A 24,390-nucleotide genomic window follows, 5' to 3' on the forward strand; every position below is an offset into this window, starting at 1 on the left:
AAACTCGTTTTCCTGGCACTATAGTGCCCTGAGGGTGCCCCCACCCTCAAGGTCCCACTCCTGTGGCGCTGAAGGGGTTAATCCCTTACCTTTTCTCCAGCGCCGGGCTCCCTCGGCACTGGGGACTCTTCTCCCTCTTCAGACGTCCCTGGCTGAATGCGCAATGAGACAGCCACTAGAGGCTGAATTAACCCATAGGTAAACATAGCAGTTTCTCTGAAACTGCTATGTTTACAGCAAAAAGGGTTAAACCTAGCTGGACCTGGCACCTAGACCACTTCATTAAGCTGAAGTGGTCTGGGTGCCTATAGTGGTCCTTTAAGTCATAATTGGAATAATGGTATATGGTAATATATGGAGAGCTTGTAGACAATAGACATAACTAATATATATATATAATATATATATATATATATATATTGCAATATCACCATAAAGGTACATGTTGCCAAGATTGCATTATTCATATCCGTGTTATACATACAGAACATAGAGGAGTATACAGTAATTATCTGAAATTGAGATTAAACTGCTACTAGGTTGTAATCCACTAAGCTTGCAAATACTTGTGACCACAGAAAGACCATGTTTACAAAACACCAAGTCAGCCCACCAATATGTAATGAGAAATTCTATTAATCATATTGATTTACATATATGGAGGACAAATTAAGAAAAAAGGTTACAAAAATGCACATTTGTGCTATGCCACTAAAGTAATCCCCGTGTCCAAATTAAACTACCCCTGTTATGGGGCAAACAATCTAGCCATGTTTCGTAATGTAATAAAGAGATGGTCAGATGTATAGCCCTATCGAACATTCATATGGGTTTTTAGATGTGTCTGAAAAGGACCTTAGTGTATACATGGATATTGTGCAAGCCCAATTTAAAATGACTGAGGGAATGCAAAGGAGTAATAGACCAAATATAAAGCCATGAGGGAAAAATAAACAATCGATGAGCATATTTATTCATGCAAGTTATAAAGAAAATGTAATGGCCTGTAATGTGTATAACTTGTTACTATACTGATCTAATGTGATCCTGATTTATGTTAGACCATGTTCTAATCATTGTGGAGGGGTTCAAATGTTATGAATCTGTGGTCCAAATAAATGCTTTGTGATTATATTATACATTGGAAAAAGCTAAGGTGATTAAAACCATATAGAAACATACCTATATCACTTCTATAAAATGTGACACTTGACTATACATATTCTTTACATATGCATTTAATAGGGAATAGCGCTCTAGAAAATATCATTTGAAAATGAGTAATGTTTCACAATATTTCTGAAATGAAAGGAGAAAATGAATAACCCTCATTTGATCCACATGGTGACAGATTTTAGTTTGTAGATCCAGAAGCATCCTCTGTTTTTTTTTGTCCACATCACCTTTCCTTTGACCCATTTTCACCAATTCCATGGGAGAAAATCTCATGCCTTCTGCTGATTCTTTATACGATTCTTTTACATTTTTGGGTTGGGTTTAGCCACATTTACGAGCTCCAAAATTCTGACTTTATCACCTTTATCAGAACTGTATAGACTGGGACAATCCAAGTAATTCCACAGGCAAGCTATGGCTTTACACTTTCCATCTTCATTGTATCTTCCTTCTACATATTGTGCTGTCACTCAGAACATAATATATGTATATAGATCTGCCCTGGGTATAATCATTATGAGCAGCCCAATTTAGATCTAGGTTTAGGCAAGTGATGTGAGCAGACCCATGCAGTTTAGATGTGTTTTCGTTTTGTCCATGGATTTTGCTAGCACAAGCTCTTTACGTATACCTGGAGGATGTGCACGTTGCCTTCATATTGTTAGTACACATTCTAAAATAGTGAAATGCTGTCTGTGCACTGCCATGAAAATGATGCCATGTTTGTCATTGTGGATGCAAAATGAGTCTCAAGTCCAATGTTGTTGAGTTAGAAGGCTTAGCAGATGGGATGTGCCAATACTATTATAAATTATGGCAGCTTAGTCAAACACACACCTGTCAGTGAGAAGTATCACCTGTGGGTGGGTATTCTGAGCTGTGTAAGTGTACAGGCCATATGCAAGCAGCATGTGACACCAGTGGGCTGTGGGTACAGCCAGTAGCTCCTAGTACATTACAGAGGGGTCACTGAATAGAAACTCTATTGACACTTGTTGTTGATGACCTAATTGTAGTGAAATAAGTCAGACTAGGATATCCTATATCACAAATATCCAGGAAGTATCTTGAAATTGCCCCGAGCAATATTATTATTAGTGGGGTGGCTGTCTGGATGTTGGCATGGCCAATGAGATTATGCTCATTGTCATCTATGCTATGGATCATTTTATTTCCATCATGTTGTTGGAGCCTAATATTTTGGTATAGCTATAAGTCAAAACATGTCAGTCTGTTCCTGTTAACATTACCTCACTATGCTGCCTGTCTGGATGCACTGTTCTCAAAAGGAACATCTTGGAGATGTGAACTGATGGAAAACATCATGTCGATGTGTAGGTCTTAAATGTTATCCCAACTCATATTGGGTTTATAGGGCATATAGAGTATCTGCTTATTTTGTATACATTTTGCTACAACTAAAAATTCAAAGCGACACTGCATCCTTTTTGCGACTAATCGACCTAAACAAGAAATGAAAAGCAAAAGTGAAGAGAACACAACACCATTCATCATGGTATTCTTCACATTTAAAAGAGAAAATACAATAATTCGCCTTTTTCTTGAAAGTGGAGATTTGCTAATGTTTTTGATTCAAGCTGAAAGCCTGTACAGTGTCCATTAATAGTAGGGTAAAATTTAAGATATTTGAGCACATACATAGCAAATAAACTGTACATATTTTAACTTAATTCACATTTTTACCATCAATTTGTTTTTGCTTTACGGAGACTAATAATAACATTAATACAAATTACTTTAAAGATATTTCTGAATCCTAGGTTTACTGGCAATTAATGCAACATAACCAATCATAGGACTCCGTGCTTATCTGTCAGTGTAGGTACTGGAGAAAAAAATCATAAACAGATATCGAATCAGAGAGAGATCATACTTTAATGGTGTTTGATAATGGTCTGTCAGTGCAGTCTAGCTCAAAGCAGGTGGGTTGGGCAGACATCAGTTACAAATACGGCTTACTTTTTGATGTTTGGGGAACTTGTCTTCACTCAGTCATAACTGCATTTCATGACTCTTACTTTATCTTATATTGATGTGTTTCTCTATTTTTACAGCCAATATATAACAAGAGATACAAGTTTGAGTGAATTTTAATATCAGACTGTGGCCTCGACTTACCGTAATATGTTTAGATATACTTTGAAATTATTTCATATTTTATATTAACTTAAAAAAATATATAAATATTTATAAAACATTTTAAAAAAAATCATATTTAACCCCTTAATGACACATGACAGATCTATTCCGTCATGATTCCTTTTTATTTCAGAAGTTGTGTCCTTAAGGGGTTAAAAAGTATATCAGTATATTGAAAAAATCTAAATATTTAAACATACAGTATTTAAATAAAAATTAAAATCAGTTTAAAATTTTATTCAAAAATATTAAATAATTTGAAAAGCTTATCCAAAAGTATTAAATCAAGGCCAATGCTGTAAATGCAGTGGTTTAAGTTATTTGAGGCCATCTCAGTGTGACAATTAGTTTGGGTAACTCATACATTTAAGAAACGTATAGGGGTAGCCAGCAACCTTTCTAAAATAGAAGACGTTCACATGGCTGCCCCCCCCCCCCCCCCCCCCCCCCATTCTCCAAATCAGATGTGGCTGTGTGTTTTTCTTCAAAATAGTCCCCTATAAATATGTGTTCTAAATAGTTAAATTGGAGAGATTTTCATGGCTTTTTTGACATATTTGGAATACTCTTGTCAATTCTCCACAATTTCATATTTGATAAATGCCCACAAGAATTTTGCTTCAGCGATGAAGCCCTTGCTTAGCCAATAAGTAGGTTTTACGTCCTTCTAAATCCCTTTTAGTAAACAGTATCTGTGCTAACATTAATCTGCTTTCGACTTGCATACAGCTATTCCATCTCATTTCTATATTTGGCCTTGTTTTCATATTTTTGGATAAACTTTTAAAATTATTATTGTTTTCAATTTGAAAACAGAGAAAATTGTGTGTGTGTGTGTGTGTGTGTGTGTGTGTATGTATATATATATACTCATATGAGAAATAAAAAAATATAAATGTTTTTTAAAATATTAAAGGGACACTATAGTCACCTGAACAACTTTAGCTTAATGAAGCAGTTTTGGTGTATAGAACATGCCCCTGCAGCCTCACTGCTCAATCCTCTGCCATTTAGGAGTTAAATCCCTTTGTTTATGAACCCTAGTCACACCTCCCTGCATGTGACTTGCACAGCCTTCCATAAACACTTCCTGTAAAGAGAGCCCTATTTAGGCTTTCTTTATTGCAAGTTCTGTTTAATTAAGATGTTCTTATCCCCTGCTATGTTAATAGCTTGCTAGACCCTGCAAGAGCCTCCTGTATGTGATGAAAGTTCAATTTAGAGATTGAGATACAATTATTTAAGGTAAATTACATCTGTTTGAAAGTGAAACCAGTTTTTTTTCATGCAGGCTCTGTCAATCATAGCCAGGGGAGGTGTGGCTAGGGTGATTTAATTCCTAAATGACAGTGAATTGAGCAGTGAAATTGCAGGGGAATGATCTATACACTAAAACTGCTTTATTTAGCTAAAGTAATTTAGGTGACTATAGTGTTCCTTTAAATAATTAGAAGTATGTATCCAAAAATCCTAAATCATTTGAAATGCTTATCCAAAAATATTAAATCGAGGCCTTTATGCTTACAAGCTATTGTGAGTTACCCACATACACCCAAAAACTGAAATGTCTCCATAAATCTCTATTATTATCACATTTTAAAAATAAAGCAAGCTCATGTTGTAGTTGTTTTATGCCCATATTATGGATATTTAATTCTGTTTTAATACTTCTAGTACATTGAGGATCAAGCTGATTCATTGATAAAGTGTACATGTCTACATGTATACATCTAGTGGTATGCCTGGTACACTTTGCAAATATGACTTGTACATATATAACTGGTACACTTTGATGTGCCTATATGAGATATTGCTCACAAACCTCAATTATAGCCCCTATAACACGATCATTAGTTTAATCAGCAGAGCTGGAAACAAGATCTCTAGTTGCAATACACAGAGGCATAGGTAAATAGATGTGTTTCCTGTTCCACAGTGCTGCAGGTTTGTCTACGTGTGTGTATGTATATATGTGTGTGATAAAGGGATCTATTAAAGACACTGTATTTGATTTGTGTGTTTTTTTTTTTTTTTTTTAATTAGCTGGTTTTAGGGCATGTTTGTCAGATAAAACAGATTGATTCAGTGTTTTCACAGTGGGGAATTGTTTAATGTATATTTGTAAATCCTATCCTGCTTCCCATTGAGCTAACTAAATTGATTAATTAATTTAGTTAATCTTTTTGACTGAACAATAAAATGGATTTATGTGGTTATTGATGCATAATCCGTAGTCTATCAAACGAACTGTCACAGTGAGTAAAAACATTTTTTGTTACTATAAATATGTAAGTAGTGTGATAATATAGAGAACCGAAGAACTGAACTCTGATGATCCAAACTCACAAGGGGGTTACTACAGTCTTAAGACTTTCCTGCAGGTGTTTCAATATCTATGTTTGTCTGTGCTGTGTGTGTTCATTGTGGACTGTGTCACCATCTCTTACTTGCTCCCTTTACATTACATTCTACTAGACAAGTACCCTGCTAATGGGAAATGTTTGACCCTTAGAATGTTGCACAGTTATATGGTTGTAAAAGGGACATCTTATTAATATTAATTAATTTATTGTAATATACCCCACTTTTTTCTTAGCATGTAACCAATAGGGTAGGTACAAACCCATTAATGCAAATATTATTGTAAAATTGGAGTGCATTTTGTATAGGTAATCGACCACAGCCTAATATCTGGGAGACTGGAGACGTGCCCTCACAATTTCAATGTCACTATTGACTGTATTGCCATGCTAGTCTGTAGTCTTTCCGAGCTGTCAGTAGCCTGTTTTATATAGATAAGAGATATAGTGCAACTAGTTATGAATTTTTATATATTCCACATTAAAAGTCTAACATTGTCGACAACAGCGAAAAATATTGATTTAGGGAAACTACAAGGTTAAAGAGACACCATAGGAACCCAGAACACTTAATTTCAATGAAGTGATCTGGGTGCAATGTCCTTGTCTAATTAAACCTACAATGTAAAACATTACTGTTCTGTAGAAACTACAATGTTTTAATTGCAGGGTTAACACACCTCTAGTGGCTGTCTTCCTGACATCCCCTTGAGGTGCTTCCTTGTGAGAACCGAGTTAGACTCAGTCCTTCAATCAAATACTGTTCGTAGAAGGCATTTGATTGGATGAGCGTGGCATTTGCTATGCATGTGTTTTTTTTGTCCCCAGTGCTTCTCTTTGAGAAGCAGTGGATTGGACAAGCAGGAGGGCATCAGCAGGCTTGTTGAGGAAGAAGGGGAGCGGGGCTGGCAGCTGCAGCAGAGGTGTAGAAATGAGGTAAGTAAACTTTATGATGCTTTATGAAGGTTTTTAACATCAAAAGGGATGGACAGAGATTTGAGCAATACAGGGGAACTTGTAAAAAAAAACTAAGAAAAATATTATTTTCAGGACTATAGGTTCCATTTAAGTATCATTTAACTTATAAGTATATACCATTATTTTCTCACACTGCCTATGATGATTTTTAATGGTTGGTTTTATAATGAAAAAGCTAATGTTAAAAATAAAGGTTCAGTGTTTCCTACAATCTACACTATAATTTTAAAATATAGCTTTACTTTAGTAATTTTTTTTTTTTATTTTTTTTTACAATCTTGCTATTTATATGCATCTTCAAAGTGACTCACTAGACTAGGAATTGTGGGGAATTTATCCAAAAATTTAAATGTTGGATAACTTTATCCAGCACTGTTCTGTTTTCAGCATGGTTTTTTTGTTACCTGAAATTCAATATAATGCATGTCAATTGTCTACAATAACCACATCATTGTAGTTGATTTTGTACATTTCTGTAACCGATTACTTTCTTAATACAAATTCTTGCCAATTTGAGTTTTTTTCCAAGTAGCTACCCGCCTGTTCCTCTCATTTAAGGAATGGTTTGACGTCCTCTATCCCTGTTGGTAGAGGCTCACAGTGAGGGAGTTTAACATGCGTGGGATAGGCATAAGGCTATCCTAGCTATAAGATAAAGCCAGGGACTAATGAAAGTATTTAGAAAACTGGGCAGACTAGATGGGCCGAATGGTTCTTATCTGCCGTCACATTCTATGTTTCTATGTTCCCTTACATGTAAAGACATAGAGTATTCCTTCTGCTGCTGGTGCCAATTTCCTCAAACCTTTTTCTAGGGTGATGCCCTTTCTATAAAAATCAACTACCACAACAATAAAATGCAGGTTTGTGTTTTTTTTTTTATACATCAGAATGTGGTATTTGTCATTTCATACCTTGTGTAATCATAATAGGTATTACTTTTATTAGGTTTAATATATATGTGTATGTATGTATGTATGTATGTATGTATGTATATGTATTATTCATGAAATTGCATTGATTGTATTAAGTTTTTATGCTCTTCTATTTTCAGTAAATCTCAGAAACCCGGAAATGATCAAGCCTACAATGATTTATGGAGAAACAATAACAACATGCCAGTGGTTTTGAACAATCCGTATCTGGATAGTGAGCTGGTAGGACAATAGAATGATTGTTCAAATGTTTAGTTATAGACGATAGGATGATATGCAAGCTGAACCATTTAAAATAAAATAGCATCTGATTGTCATTTATTGACTTTTGAGCTCTCCGAGGAAGAATAACAAATCAGTAACAATCTGGAGGATATAAAGCCTATTCATGAGTTTAACCCCTTAAGGACCAAACTTCTGGAATAAAATGGAATCATGACGTTTCAGACATGTCATGTGTCCTTAAGGGGTTAAAGGGAATATCTAGTTTACAAAATGTATATTTTTGTAATACAGTTAAAAAAATATGAATTTATTAGGTTTTAAAAATTCTGTTCCTAATTGCTTAGAATCCTTCATATCCTTAGATTTAAAGGGGCACTATAGTCACCAGAACAACTACAGCTTAATATAGTTGTTCTAATGAGTATAATCATTCCCTTAAGGCAATTTAATGCAAACACTACCTTTTCAGAGAAAAGGCAGTGTTTTCATTGCCCTCTAGGGACACCTCCAAGTGGCCACACTTCAGATGGCCACTTTCCAGTGCTTCCTGGGGCAGTGCTGCCCACTAGGCAGCACTGCCATTCAGCGTCTCCACGCTCTGCATGGAGACGCTGAACTTTCCTCATAGAAATGCGTTGACTCAATGCATCTCTATGAGGAGGTGCTGATTGGCCAAAATGGAATTTTTCCCTTTGGGAAACCATTGGATTGTCTAAAAATGGCAATGCTGATGATGTCACCAAGGAGGCGGACAGGGACAATGCCGGCTGACCCGCTCGGCACTGGAAAGAAGGTAAGTTTTAACCTCTTCTAATGTTGCTAAGAGGGGAAAGCAACCTAAGTGGTGGATTTAACACTATTGGGTCAGGAACACTGTTTGTGTTCCTGACCCTGTAATGTTCCTTAAGACTTCTATCACACTTAAGTTGGTCAACTCCCATTTAGCCCAGTATTAACTTCCTTATTGGTGCTTGGCAATGACCAATCAATTACTTCTCACAGAGCTGCACTGTGGACAAAGGGAGAAAAGTATTATGATTATCGATGTAAACAATAGTTTAGTGAATATACCCCAATTCCCTGCATGTTCTAATGTAAACAGTGGTACTGACCCAGAATGTAAGATAGGGAGAAACTGATCTCCCTTTTCAGGAAGTGTAGGGAGACTGTATCACTGACAACCATAGGAGATAAAATAATAACATTATTCCATTCCTAAACAGCATAGAAATGAGCATTGAAACTGCAGGAGCATTTATAGACCGAAGACACTGTATTAAGCTGAAGTGGTTTTGGTGAATAGTGTTCCTTTGAAGATAAGAATTATACTGCATACACCTAAACATCTCCCTCCTTGTCTTAATCCTGTTTCTGCAAAGTGTTGATTGAAATAATAAAGCCATTTTAAATATTAAAATATATTATGCATCTTGGAAATCTAAGTAAGGCACAAAACAAGTGTTCAGACAAAGAAGCAACCCAAAAAAAGGCTAAAAAAAAGATTAACGGGTATGAGTAAGAGTAGGCACATGGTAGATATTTCAAGCACAGAGGTTAGTCATTACACTATAGGAAATTTAGAATACATTGCACAATTATAGTAAAAGAAAAACTAGCAGCACAACGTTTCCCTTTAATAGGAGTTATCCTGCAACCGAGGCATGAGAGCTGACATTTTGACATTAACGTGAGACATTCACAAGCCTGAGAGACATTGTAAATCAACCAAGATATATAAAGTGGTACGTGGGATACAGGTGATGTAAAATAAGCAGTACTATTGCCATGACAACATGAGTAAAACATAATAATCAACAAAAGGTCATGGGTAGGAAGAGAAATAAACCGTGCAGTCTTTGAAAAATTGAGAAATTACAGCAAAACTTGCAGTGTGGCTGATTGCAAAGTACATTCAAATGTACGCTTTACACTCTATCTTTTTTTTACACATCTATATTGTTGTGATAACGTAGAACCCGGGGTGAAGGATGTGCTAATACAAAGAGATGACCCTGGAAATATGTGATCTTTGACCACTCTCATAACATCTGACATATATATGAATTGTGATAGTTAAAGAGATGCACAGGACACCTGGGATTTCCTTGTAAAATAACTCAGCATAGAAACAGACAGATTATGGGATTCCCCCACCATACGTGCCTAGAGATTCTCTTTCTCTGTGATTTCTCACTAAGCTGCATGACTCTAGTAATCCCTTTCACTGAGCGTCTGATCTTCAGTCACAACATTAATCTGCTTTTAACTTATATTTCTGACATAAATGCAGGATTTCCCCTCCATTCTGATGCTGATCTATTGTGAATTACACATGCCCCAGAAAGTAGAACCTGCTCCTTTAATCCGTGCTGTGCCCTTCTCGTTTTGTCACATCTACATGTTACTGTTTTACAAACAGAATGGCAAATACTTTGCTCCTAATTCCAACTGAGACTTAGTGTCAAAGCTCTCTACAGCAAAAAAATTACAGGACCAAAGAGCTGCTAATATTGTCACTCTGTGAGTCCACTTCGGGAAATACATTGTAACAGCCCTTCTTTAGCAGGAACCACCTACTGGTACCATGCTTTTTAGACATCATCTGTCTCTATGTGGTGTTTTTAAAGGGACTCTCCAAGCACCATAACCACGACAGACCCCTGTTGTGGTTATGGTTCCAGGAGTACCTGGCTAAACGTTTAAGAACAGTTTTAAAAACTGACACCACCGCCTCTGCCAGATACGTCTGCCACCAAACTAAGCTGGCTCTGTAGGTCTGTGCTGATTGGCAGAGAGTTAGTTGACACTCTCAGCCAATGAGCCGGCTGTCCATGGCAGTGCTTAGCTAAGTGGAGCTAACATAAACTCAATGTGGGAGGTGAGCCTGACAGGGCCCTAGAAAGTTATCAAGCCATTCTGAAAACATTTGACTACATATTCTTTCTTTTTTTTAATATATCAGACGTATACCTGGCTTGTGCATTTTACCTGGTGCTTCTTGTTTCTAGCTTAGGTATTCTTGTCATCATAAATATTTTCTCCCTTTTTCCCTCCTACACAAGCCAGGTATACGTCTGAAATATAAAACATTTGACTACATATTCTGAGATAGCGCCAGGCACTCTTTGCATAACCACTAGAGCAGGCTGTAGTGATGATGGTGCTTGTAGTGTTCAATCAAAGATCCAGTACTCTTCTACATACAGTTAGACTATTGTGATTTTAAAAGAGGAGCCAATCAAATGCTCTCTAGGGAAGTGACAGCTCTATCTGGAAGGCTCTAGCAATAATGGATCTAGTTAAGTCATTTACCAAATATAGGACTTTTTATCTTTGATAAACAGAAGGCATCATAATCAATATATCAGCATGGATGTACTAATGGTATTGGGTATTACAGGCAGAGGCTTATTGGATTTTTTTTTATCTGGAATCAGAAATATGACAAAATAACAAGAACACTCAAAAACGTAGGAGTTTATTCGTTAAATGTATAATTGCAGAGAATTGACAATGGAATTGCAAATTATAATTTAAAATATCTAAACTGAGAAATTATTGAGCAAAAGATTTTTTTTCCAATATAGATTTTTTTTTTTTATTTTTTTTTTGGCGTGAAATGTGCCGTTCTCTGACAATGTCTGGTTTAGTGCATAAACTTATAGATGTTTAATTGTATTTTTAGTACACATATTCAGCTGAATAAGACTATATAACTATAATGCTTTGTGTTTTATATGTTTGCAAACTAAATTTGCCATGATGAAAGACCTGCTGTGCATCATGGAAAATGTAGTTCACAAACATCTGCAGTGCTATGGTGAATAAGTCCTTTTGCAGATGATTAGCCTTGTTTAACACAGTAACGTAAGCACTGGAGAGAATAGGATCTAAAAATGAAATCTTGTAGACTTGGTTCATCTTACTGGAGTACTCTATAAATGTAAAAGCATGAAGGCTGTGAAGAGTTTAAACCTGTGCAGTTCCATGGATGCAATATCCATGGCAGCAATCACGTGTGTGTGTGTGTGTGTGTGTATATATATAACAGTTGAAATTCAGTTCGACACAATGGGGTTTTAAGGTGGTTTGCAACAATAGAAATGCACTGTTAAATAGAGAGGGCCACACAGAATTGGTAATGAGTGGGGTGAGTAAGAGAGAGAGCTCAGGACCGAGACAAAGGGAACTAAGTGAAATGGGACACGCTGCTCGTTGGATTGGCATCAACACACTAGGAGGACAAGTCAAAATAGAAAAAGACCACAGATAATAAAAAATAAAGATGATGGGAGGGATAAAACAGGAAGACAAATTTGTGTTTAAATGCTTCCTGTTGTGATGTGATTGACACACAATAAGAATGTTTAGAATTTTTAGCTTTTCTAACTGTTCTCATAACAGTGTAGTTTACAGCATTTTATCTGTTGTACAGATTACAGTCCAGGTATCTTTAGTGTTGCAGGTATTACTAGGTTACCCAGGGGATGATTAGGATTCTATTTTGATTATTACATGTCATGATTTTCTTTATATATTTTTTATTTTTTTTTCAAATTTGTCTCATTTCAAAGTTATGTTTGTCGAGGCTATTGGTAAGACTATTTTAACTTTCATATTTTATAAACACTGGGAGCAAGTAAACATTATTTGACCTTCGTTGGCTTTAAAGAAGACGGGCCAATAATAAAGTTGCCCCAGCTTTACCTAATGATGTTAAAATGAACTCATTTTAAGATTATATAAAACATATAGCTAGATTTTGATTTAAAAAAAATTATATAATAGAAAGAAAATGGTACAGCAGATTTTAAAACTATCAACTATCACAATCAATTTTAAAACCAAGTACGAACAGATATCACCAAACCAAGTAAATATCCTTTGATATACAATAAAACTTGACTGTATTGTATCAGCATTAAATATTTCGAAGTCACCCTGTTTTAGACATTATTTGATGTTTTGTCATCTTTATTATTTTTCTATATGTTTCTCTCCTTTCTCTGGAATTTATGCTCTTTCTCTCTTTAGGTTCCAACCTCAGGAAGACATTCCCCTGCAAAAACCCAAGCAAATGGAAGTCCTTCCAAATGTCCTCGCTATCTAAAAATTCGGAACTGGGAAACAAACGCTGTGTTACACGATACACTCCATTTCAAATCTTCCATGGTATGTTGCTCAGTCCAAAAGTTCATAAACTCTGATTAATTTTGGACACTTGCTTCCAACAAATGTATGGAAGGTTATCACATCACTCTGGTCTTGGTGGTATATGTCATTTAATGTATGCCTTGTGCTTGTGCACAAAATTAAGATTTCCTGAACACATATCTGGTGTGAGTCCATCCTTCTAAAATTTGCTTCATTGAAGGGATTCATGGTGCCCTATTAGAACAGAGCTCTGAGACAATGGGGAACCGTTTATACTAAACATACCAAATGCAGTGTCCACCTGTATATTATTACTTGTCAGCCATTTTGTTTAGTATTAAATTACATTTTCTCATATTTTTACTAATTCCAATAACTATTTTTATATCCTGTCGTTATTCAGCCAACACCTTGTTCACAGCAGTTATGTTTGGGGGCAGTCATGACCCCCCCTCAATATGTGCGCAAACCAGAAGATGTCAGAACCAAAGAGGAACTATTACCTCTTGCCAAGGAATTCATTGACCAATATTATTCTTCAATTAAGAGGTAAAATAAATGGCTATAATGCAAATTTTATACTTTATACTATGAGCTTCAAGCACTAAAATTGCCCCTTAACTGGACCTTACACTTTATTGTGTATTAAAAAATAGGACTTTTTTTTTTATTGTGTTATCACTTTTGTTAAAAAAAAACAAAAAACACAAAGATACTAAGGCATATAAAGGACTGAGTATGCATGATATACTTTCAACGTTGTTCTAATTATTTAACTGAAATATGGTTTTGTACATGAATGTTGCATAATTAGCAGATCTTTTTTCTCGTTAAATGTAATATTGCATTGCAGCATTTGCAACTGTATGTCCAGGCCATTTAATAATTGCTTGTAAGTAAAGATATTTTTCATGGTGTTTATATATGGTTGTATGATTTCATCCTGTTATCAGAGTGCCTTTTTAAATATAGGTTATCATGCATTAGCCTGAACCAGGAGAATGTTGGAATATTGTGTTGTTGGCGCCTAAATGCTTCTAGTCATGATTAAATGCATGGCATAATTGTATTTATGATACATTAATGGATTTATCTTTTTTTTTTTCTTGGAAGATTTGGCTCCAAAGCTCACATGGACAGACTGGAGGAAGTACAAAAGGAGATTCAAGAAACAGATACCTACCAGCTAAAAGACACTGAGCTGATATATGGAGCAAAGCATGCATGGCGCAATGCAGCCCGTTGTGTAGGCAGAATCCAGTGGTCCAAGCTGCAGGTCAGGAATCCTACTTGAGATGCCATCTGTTACATATTTGTACATAAAAAAAAAAAACATCAATAAGTATATGTTAAATTGTAATTATTTGGCTAGAAATTGACTTGTTCTTCATGAGAAAATTGAAATGGTTATTTTTAAAGATGCACTCCAAACATCTAAGCACTATAGCTTGCTTGCAATAGAATATGGTAGTTTAATAAATTAACCTGGTTTCACCCCCCGGGCTGTCAATCAGATAACTGATTCTGTTACTTCCTGGTTTCGTTAGCTCAGTGATGCCAATCTCAATAAGTAGCAATTGCCCAAAGCATCTGCCTTGAAAAGACTTCCCATTGAGCTGCATTGGGAAATCTGTGATTGGACAGTCACAGAATGTCTGGCCTAAGGAAGATCTGGTGGGCTTACAAAGGCTGCTGACAAGAGATCGGCAGCTTTTACAAGCTGCTTTTACATATACCTCCAATTACTTTTTTTTTGTTTTATTTTTGTAATTTTGCAGTGGAGTGTCCCTTTAAGAATTGTATTTAATGTCAACATGCATGGCCCACTATGTATTTACCATGTTAGAGGAATAGCTACTTTACATGTGCATACAGGTAAGCATAGAATACGGCAGCACTTCACTGAAGGTGTGATTGTCTCCTCTGTACTTTTCAATCTAGTAAAAGCATTGATAGTGTTAACTGGGGTACTGACAAGAACTGTCACTCACAGAAAAGTGACCATTCATTTTTAGGGTTGGAATCATTGCCTCCTTGCATATTGTTGATAGCTAAGCCTCAGTGAATATAGTCTTAAATAATGTTGGTGCATAACTTTTTTCATGGTTGGTGTAGTTCCGCTGAGTATAATTTGCACGCATCTGATTAATTAGATTTCAAGGCAATTTTATCTAGTGACCCAGGAATGTCCCATACCCCTATGAATTGGGGGGAAAAAAAGAGCCATTTGTCACCCTTGAAGGCAAACAATAATCTGCTAGCTCGTCCAAAAGTGATTTGATCTAAATCAGAGTTGTCTCATTCAGTCACAGAGGTCCACTGACCTGACTGTGTATGAGCATTTTGTCAGTTAGTATGCAATTAATCAATAGGATTTTTTTTCCTCTGTCAGTAAGTAATACACTGACCTGTCATTGGCCCTTGAGCAATGGTGTTGTAAAGCCTTGATATTGGCTATTGTAATGCTAAATTGCTCTATGACTGTTTCTTGCATCTGTGACCAGACAATGATGAATCGGTTTGTCTTTCTATTTCTATAAATCATTAAATACCCATATAAAATATGGGTATAATGAAAATAAAATAAAAACTTAACAAAAGTAAAATGTGTTATATTTCCAAGAAATATGCCGAATGCATCCCTGTGCATTAGAATCGATAGATTTTAGATGCTTATTCTCATGTAGATCACATTATGGTGCAGTTGCTGTCACATTCCAAATTGTGATGGAACATGTTAATTAAGATAAAGTTATATGTGCACAAGATACAAAGTTAATGAATTATGTAGGCTCTGCATATGTTCTACTGCTGTGCGTGTTCTTTTATTATGGTTTCTCTGTGGAGTTGTTGTAATTAAATGCATGGGCCCAATCTCTTTTTTTACCAGCTAATATTATCCCTTTGTTTTGTTTTTTTCGTTATAGGTCTTTGATGCTCGAGATTGCACAACTGCTCACGGAATGTATAATTACATCTGCAACCACATTAAATATGCCACCAATAAAGGCAACCTAAGGTGAGACCTTTTAATGTGCATGTTAGATTACAAATTATGCACTTCGGGGTCAAGAATGCACAAGCAAATTAACCTTAAATGGTAGTGAATTAGGGATAACCACACACGAGAAGGATTTGGGAATTGTTGTAGACAACAAATTAGGCAGCAATATGCAATGTCAACCTGCAGTTGCGAAGACCAGTAAGGTTTTATCATGTATAAATGGGGGCATAAATTCTCAGGATGAAAATATTATTTTACCTCTTTATAAATCGCTGGTAAGACCACACTTTGAATATGCTGTGCAATTTGGGCACCTGTTCTAAAGCAGGATATCATTTCATTAGAAAAAGTGCAGAGACGAGCCACACAATTGATAAAAGGAATGGAGCATTTTAGTTACGAAGAAAGGTTAACAAATTTAAATCTCTTCAGTTTGGAAAAACGGTGCCTCAGAGGGGATATGATAACATTATGCAAATATATTCAGGGCCAGTACAAACCATTATCTGGAAATCTATTCATAAACAGGGCTATACATAGGACACGAGGTTACGCATTAAGGCTGGAAGAAAGGAGATTTCATCTAAGACAAAGAAAAGGCTTTTTGGGTTTTTTTTGTACAGTAAGAGCAATAAGGATATGGAATTCTCTGCCTGAAGAGGTGGTTTTATCAGAGTCCTTACAGATGCTTAAACTGCAATTGGATAAATACTTGCAAAAACATAACACACAGGGATATAGTTTCTAATTAGACTGCTATTTTGGGGTTAAGAAGGATTTTTTTCCTAGTTTGTTGCAAAATTGGAAGCGCTTCAGACTGGGTTTTTTTTTTTGCCTTCTTTTGGATCAACAGCAAAACCGTATGTGAGGAAGGCTGAACTTGATGGACGCAAGTCTTTTTTCAGCTATGTAACTATGTAAAATATCCTACTGATCAGAAAAAAATACATTCAAATTTTAAATATTGTTTTATTAGTCCAAATTTCCAGGGTGATAAGGAGTTCTGATGATGATAGAAATGGTAATGTGCACAAGGAAACACATTTTCGAGAAGCACCTTCAAAAGCACTTACAAAGATCTCACACAAAGTTCTACAAACATGTATAATGACTTAACCTAGGATATGTGATGTTCACTGCTTGAAAGTTTGTTTGGAACACTATTGTGCATTCATTCAGAATATTTTATAAATATAATGTGAGCTGCCCTTTCTCCTCACAGATCAGCGATCACTATCTTCCCCCAAAGGACAGACGGAAAGCATGATTTCAGGGTCTGGAATGCTCAACTTATTCGTTATGCAGGATACAAACAGGCTGATGGCTCGGTGTTGGGAGATCCTGCAAATGTGGAATTAACAGAGGTAACCTCTTGCTAGCTAGTAACACTTCTTCAGGGATCTGTGCATCCGTGAATGAGTCCTTAGACAGACAGCATGGGTCAATAAATATGGAATTCGTAGCAGAACTCTCTCGGAAACATTGGTGATGAAACATTTTTTTTTCTACTTGTAGATTTGCATTCAGCAAGGTTGGAAAGCACCACGAGGTCGCTTTGATGTCCTTCCACTTGTACTTCAAGCGGATGGCAATGATCCTGAGCTGTTCGAGATTCCCCCTGAGATGATTATGGAAGTCCAGATCAGGCATCCAAAGTAAGATGCTTAAGAGTGGAAGAGATTGCTGTGTAGTGGTGCTTTGATACCTTGTTTTCTGGAATACATTGAAACTGATGTTCAAAATAAAATAAGTCACTATAGCAATGGAATCTAGTTTATATGAGCATGTGGGGTTCTGCCCCTACCCTCCCAGTTTTTGTTGCAAATAAAAAAAATCTAATTTATTGGCTTTGTAACAACTACTGATAAGTGTGTGTTAGAGAAAAGTGTCTGTCATGACTGTATCTGCAGTTTCCATTCTCCTCTATAAGTACAGCTGGTTTTGAAAATGGCATTGAATATTATGGGGTTAAGTGGGTATAGCCCAACAAGTCTGGGATGGAAGCACCTTTCTTCAAACTTTACATGCCACCTGTCTGTGTTGCTTTATCTAGGACAAACTATCAGTATTACAATCATACAAGATCATTGTTCTAATATGCATAAGAATAGAAAATCTAGACACGGGGGGACAAAAAGTGAATTCTGCCCTCGATGGAGTTACAGGAAATATTTTTTTCATAAAAACTACTTAACTACTTCAAGAAAGTTGACCTGTAGACAACTCACTCTTTACTCCCACTCCACTTCCCTTGCTGGAACAGAGCACGGGCATGTGCTCTGAACCGGCTAAATAGTCAAAACAAAGGCTTCACTGTGAGATGTTTTTGATTGGACTGCTTGTGGCTATCGATGACATCAGATGGGGGCATTGAAAGAGCCGCCAGGACCTTGGCACTGGAGAAAGGGAAGTTAATTTATTTGAAAACAATTTTACAGTGATCGGGAGTGGGCAAGACCTACAGAATAATTCCCATTAGGGCATTTTTCATTATTTTGAAACCTATATTAATAAGGGTTGGAATAACCCTTTAATAATAATTATATATTTATCGGGGTATCTAAAACTGATTTTGTGTAATTATAACAGACCACTCATCAGTTCTTGGGATTGTCAGGATGCTCTTATTACTGCAGAATATGTTCTCAATGCGGCAGAAGTACCATTTTGTATCACATTTGAAATGTCCCCATTTCTGTTTTACTTTCAGATTTGAATGGTTTAAGGACTTGGAATTGAAGTGGTACGGATTGCCTGCAGTAGCCAATTTGCTTTTAGAGATTGGAGGCTTGGAGTTCAGTGCTTGTCCTTTCAGTGGATGGTACATGGGGACTGAAATAGGTGTTCGAGATTACTGTGACAACTCTCGTTATAACATTCTGGAGGTACTGTGGCCTGGTAAAGAGCTCCTCCTTTTGGCAGGAATGGATTACTGCATAATAAATAAAATCATATCTGTTTAACTATGCTGTCATAAACTCCCAAGTTCCTAGGAGTGTCATAAAACTTACATTAAAATAAATAGTAGTAAAAGCATACGTGTGTGTGTGTGCGCATTTTGATAATGCTGACAAGTAGGCAGGTTTCCGTTTCAAAATGTATTGTTTCTTCCTGTTAATCTTTTTTCCTCCTTCTGTGGGTTATTAACTAAACTCCACATTTTTAAGAATTCATTTTGAATGACAAAACTGATGTAAAAATAGCTGGAAAAATTCTACAAATCATCTTATGCTGACAACATGGCTATTTTCCCCCAGTTTTGCCATTCAGAATGAATTATTGAACATTTAGAGTGTTATTCGTTTAGCGAATAACCTTGTTTATCTAACTTTATCTAAGGAGGCTGCCTTGCACACACCATCTAAAATAAACAGTCTCCTAAATTAGGTTTGAAAATTAGAACTTTTTTTTAGGAAGTATGTAAGGGTACTGTGTGAGTCACCCCAGTAGAGATGTGATTAGAGCTGTAGGAATAAAGGGATTGCACTCCTAAATAGCAGATAACTGAGCAGTGAGACTGCAGGGGCATGATCTATACACAAGAAATGCTTCATAAGGAAGAGTTATTTTGCAGCTTTAATAGAATGATTGTTTATTAAAAAAATAAATAATAATTATCCTTAAGTCAATGCACATTTTGTCAACCGCAAACATCCCACAATATCACAGTATCTCCTTCCAGAACCAAAATATTAGTTTTCCCATCACTCTCAAATACTATTAAAATAAGTGTAAGATGACAGACAATTCAGGAATTTGTAGAACGATAAAATTTTAAGATACCTGTTTGCTTCTAGTGCGAAAAAAAATGCATTTTAACATCAAAATCCACATCGAACGGCCAACAATTCCAACATTCCAGAATAACATATCTTCCATCTCTTGATAGTATGTGAGTTAGTGCTTTAATTTCTCAATGATTCCCTGGGCCGAACTCTTACACCAACATCCTTGGTTTACGGTGTCTGGTGGAAATTTGACTTTCAAGTCTTTTGTTTTGGGTGAAAAATACAATTTCTCCCGATCAGAAGACTCATGGATCTACGTGTCTGAGGGTAATATTATAATATTATTTTTTACAATTTCTAGGAAGTGGCCAAGAAAATGAACCTGGACACAAGAAAAATGTCTTCACTGTGGAAAGACCAAGCTTTGGTGGAAATCAACATCGCAGTCCTCTACAGTTTCCAGGTACAAATGGAAATAACTATTGGAATTAAATGGTTCAAGAGCACAGGCAATATTACAGAATAATTCACTTTACTCTCCATTAACCTGAGCAACTAGCAAAGCTGTTACTTATGTCAGGGCATGACTGAAATCACAGCTCTACTTTGTGAATGTGGACTAGAGATTCTCCTGGAAGGTTTCAGTGAGTGTCCTGATTTCTGAAAGAAAAGGCAAACCTGAATGTTATTAGCATTGAGAGTTTATGATACACCATATGCTAGTTGGGCTTCTACAGTTTTTCATTTCTTTTTTACAGATCTGTTAATGCAATAGACAAGTGGTTATCTGTGTAATTAAATGTATTTTTTTATATATATAAAATGATACATTACAAATTCTTTGTTAATGAATCTTAAACAGATGTGATGACTGTCCTTTCCGCTCTTGTTCCAGAGCGATAAAGTTACAATTGTTGATCACCACTCTGCAACAGAATCGTTTATCAAACACATGGAAAACGAGTATCGCTGTCGAGGGGGTTGTCCAGCTGACTGGGTTTGGATTGTACCACCAATGTCTGGGAGCATTACCCCTGTATTCCACCAGGAGATGATCAATTACCGTCTTACCCCATCTTTCGAATATCAGGTATTGTATTTTCCCACTAAAACATCAATGGCTGCTAAAATCTTGTTGTAGAAATCCCAGTATTCAGTCAGTTTACTTTCACTCAGAATGTAGCTTTCAAAACGTGAAAACAATCTTGTATTGACAGATACAATGCTCCTAGCATTTATAGTAGCCAACACTATAAATTACTGTAACCAAAGAGTACTGAGAATGCCAAAGGAATGCATTATAGATCATTTACTAAACGCAATTCAATTATTTAAAAAAATGAGAGTTTATAACTTAGCTCATCGTGGAATTGTTTGCTCTTTAGACGATTGGCCAGTAATTAAAATATAATTAAAATATAATTTACTAATCACAGAGATAAGCAGTTCATCTTTGCCTAAACTGTACTGATGGGAGCCCTCTTGAGGAGAATTTAGTGTTCATCAAGATTAATAGAAAAAAATTATAACACACAAAGAAATACACACAAGACTTATAGCAATGGTTCTGGAATTTGTCAGCACTTACCCATCAATGAACTCAAATCTGTTTGCTGTGCTGCTTAAATAAAGCTGTGTTAAGCCCAAAAGTAATTAATAAGACCAGCTCTGCTGATCGCTGTTCAATAAACCAGGGAATCCTTGGTATGGGAAAAGCATTTCATCTAATAATACTGAACAAGATATAAAACTAGAAATTATTTTTAGAATTGAATAAAACAAGTCATTGCATTTGTAGTTTATTTTATTTTTCATGCACAATTAATATCAGTAGCTACATAACAATTTTAATTTGTTTTCATTAGTTATTTATCATTTATCTAGATATTTTTGTTCTCGAACGTAATGTTTTAATGTATTTGATTAGTTAGCATGCATGGACTGCAAATTATTTAATGACAAAAGACAAAGATCTTTGCTGATCCTTGTTTAAAGGGCCACTATAGTGCCAGGAAAACAAACTCGTTTTCCTGGCACTATAGTGCCCTGAGGGTGCCCCCACCTCAGAGCTGGGGATTCAAGAGCCGCACGCGCATTCAGCCAGTCCATAGGAAAGCATTCTCAATGCTTTCCTATGGACGCTGGCGTCTTCTCACTGTGATTTTCACAGTGAGAAGCGTGGAAGCGCCTCTTGCGGCTGTCAATGAGACAGCCACTAGATGCTGGATTAACCCATAGGTAAACATAGCAGTTTCTCGGTAACTCCTAGAGGGATCTGGCACCGAGACCACTTCATTGAGCTGCAGTGGTCTGGGTGCCTATAGTGGTCCTTTAACTAGTGGACAAAAATGTATTTACATTTTACAATTAATGGAGTGCAAGGATGCAACATCAATTAATTTTCTTTGCAAGTTATTAAAACCATGAGAAAAGGTTATACAAAAAAGTTGTGGTAAAGGTTTCATACCTCACTGCCCCATTTTATATCCATTATTGGTTTTAAGCTAAATTTTCTGAATTACAAATTGTATCACCTATGTTTGCTTTCTTATCTAACACTATTAGCCAGACCCGTGGAATACCCACATATGGAAAGGTGTTAACGGGACACCAACCAAGAAGAGAGCTATTGGATTTAAAAAGCTGGCCAAGTAAGTGTTACATTTCAGTAAATATTTAAATTACTAAACTCTTGAAAAGATCTAAACCAGGCTTCCTCAAACTCCAGCCCTCCAGATGTTGCTGAACTACAACTCCCATGATTCTCAGCCTATCTATTTAATTCATAGAATCATGGGAGTTGTAGTTCAGCAACATCTGGGGGGGCGGAGTCTGAGGAAACCTGATCTAAACATTCAAATGGAAAAGAGACAGATTTTGATGTGCTACAACGTACGTGATACTTTTACAGTTATGAGCTAGAGAGTTTCTTTCAGGTGCAGTTTGTTTTCTCCATCAGATGAAGTTTAGCAGGCTTGTTTGTTTGTTTTTGTTTTTTTGTGCAGCTGATGATCGTTTCATGAGGATATTTTGTATTTTGTTTCCACAGAGCAGTAAAGTTTTCAGCCAAGTTAATGGGACAAGCAATGGCTAAAAGAGTTAAGGCCACAATTCTCTATGCCACGGAAACTGGAAAGTCAGAAGTCTATGCAAAAACATTATGTGAAATTTTCAAGCATGCATTTGATGCCAAGGTAAGAGGGAATATGAACTAAATGTTAACACAGTATCACTAAATATGACTCCTGTACTCTGATAATTGCACATTATATCCTTTTGCTACCGGGTACACCTGGCCACTAGAGTCTGCATCCTCTAAGTCTTACAATTTGCACAAACACCTGCTATTTGTTAAATATGATAAGTTTGTTACTGTTAAGAACTGTCAATAAAATATATGAAAAGTTAATGTCTTTTCTTGCCTACTTGTTTTTGTAAGAAACAAACTTGAAAGTACATAGAAGCAATGATCTCTGAACTGTCCAATGGAACTTACTTTTTCGTAACAGATGTTTATAGCAACAATTTATTTCTACAGACAATGCCTCTGGAGGAGTATGACATTGTACACCTAGAGCATGAAACTCTTGTCTTAGTGGTGACCAGCACTTTTGGAAACGGTGATCCTCCTGAAAATGGAGAGGTAGGAGAAAAACACTTAACAAAAAACTATTTTGTATGTAGCGCTTTAAATGACCTGAATAACCAGTTGTTGCTCAGGATAAAAAGATTTTAGCATAGCGAAAATGTCATACTTGAGAATGTGCTGAATGCGTTTTTGGTTGCCTATCTCTTGTGGACTAATTTCCATTTAATAAGGGCAATCGAATGCATGTAAATTGTATTTTTCTGTTCATTACAGAAATTTGGATGTGCAATGATGGAGATGAGGCACCCCAATTCTAATATAGAAGAGAGGACGTAAGTAAACTCTCAGAAATTGATATACATTCAATCTGGCAATACTTCAAATATAGACGCTACTCGTTGTACAAACAGTACATGGCGATATATAGAGGACCACAACACTGACGTTTACAATAAATAAATTCTCTTACTGTTCAACTACCTTATAAAGATTATAGGGAAAAAAGTGCAAAGGTGCTATGCTGATACCCCAAGGATGTTATTGAACATCAGCTCCGACAACTCAAGAACAGGCTTTGGCATTTGGGGAAAACATCTTGGAAAAATTGCAAATTGTTCGCTAGATTTGGGGGATTTCTTTACATAATCTTTAAAATTATAACTTGCCGTCAAATACGTTAAGTCCACTACATTTTTGTGTTTTATTTGATGTTGATCCACATATCTGTTTGTCTTTAGGAGTTACAAGGTTCGTTTCAACAGTGTTTCCTCTTCTTCTGATGCCAAAAAATCCTCTGGTGATGAGACAAGACCCAGGGACAATTTTGGAAGTGCAGGTCCTTTGGCTAATGTGAGGTAAATAAAGAAAATGCATTGTTCTGCACTAGGGTTTATTTCATGCACTTTTCAATACCTGAAGAAGAAACCAATAGAAGTTTGAGGCGCTCTTGTCCATATTATTTCCCAGTGCAGTTCTACAGAACAGCTGTCCTCAGTTAAAACCATTTACTAGATGGATCACATACAAATTGCAGTGTACTCGCCCAATGGTACTGACAGGGTTAAAGGTAGTTTAATAGTCT

General features: G+C 36.2%; 1 protein-coding gene across 8 annotated transcripts in view; it reads left to right on the forward strand.

The window, feature by feature from the left end:
* NOS1 (nitric oxide synthase 1) overlaps positions 1-24,390 on the forward strand; it is a 156,733-nt gene that overhangs the window by 92,762 nt on the left and 39,581 nt on the right. For all 8 annotated transcript variants that reach the window (XM_063454192.1, XM_063454191.1, XM_063454198.1 and 5 more), the window contains exons 3-17: positions 7,729-7,831; positions 12,869-13,006; positions 13,392-13,537; positions 14,102-14,264; positions 15,916-16,007; positions 17,215-17,356; positions 17,508-17,647; positions 18,703-18,877; positions 20,082-20,183; positions 20,616-20,810; positions 22,286-22,371; positions 22,770-22,914; positions 23,259-23,363; positions 23,583-23,641; positions 24,047-24,163. In XM_063454192.1, the coding sequence (XP_063310262.1) occupies positions 7,729-7,831; positions 12,869-13,006; positions 13,392-13,537; positions 14,102-14,264; positions 15,916-16,007; positions 17,215-17,356; positions 17,508-17,647; positions 18,703-18,877; positions 20,082-20,183; positions 20,616-20,810; positions 22,286-22,371; positions 22,770-22,914; positions 23,259-23,363; positions 23,583-23,641; positions 24,047-24,163 (1,908 nt within the window). The remainder of the gene's footprint in view (positions 1-7,728; positions 7,832-12,868; positions 13,007-13,391; positions 13,538-14,101; positions 14,265-15,915; positions 16,008-17,214; positions 17,357-17,507; positions 17,648-18,702; positions 18,878-20,081; positions 20,184-20,615; positions 20,811-22,285; positions 22,372-22,769; positions 22,915-23,258; positions 23,364-23,582; positions 23,642-24,046; positions 24,164-24,390) is intronic.

The sequence above is a fragment of the Pelobates fuscus genome, chromosome 5 (assembly GCF_036172605.1).
Source record: "Pelobates fuscus isolate aPelFus1 chromosome 5, aPelFus1.pri, whole genome shotgun sequence".
Lineage (NCBI taxonomy): Eukaryota > Metazoa > Chordata > Amphibia > Anura > Pelobatidae > Pelobates > Pelobates fuscus.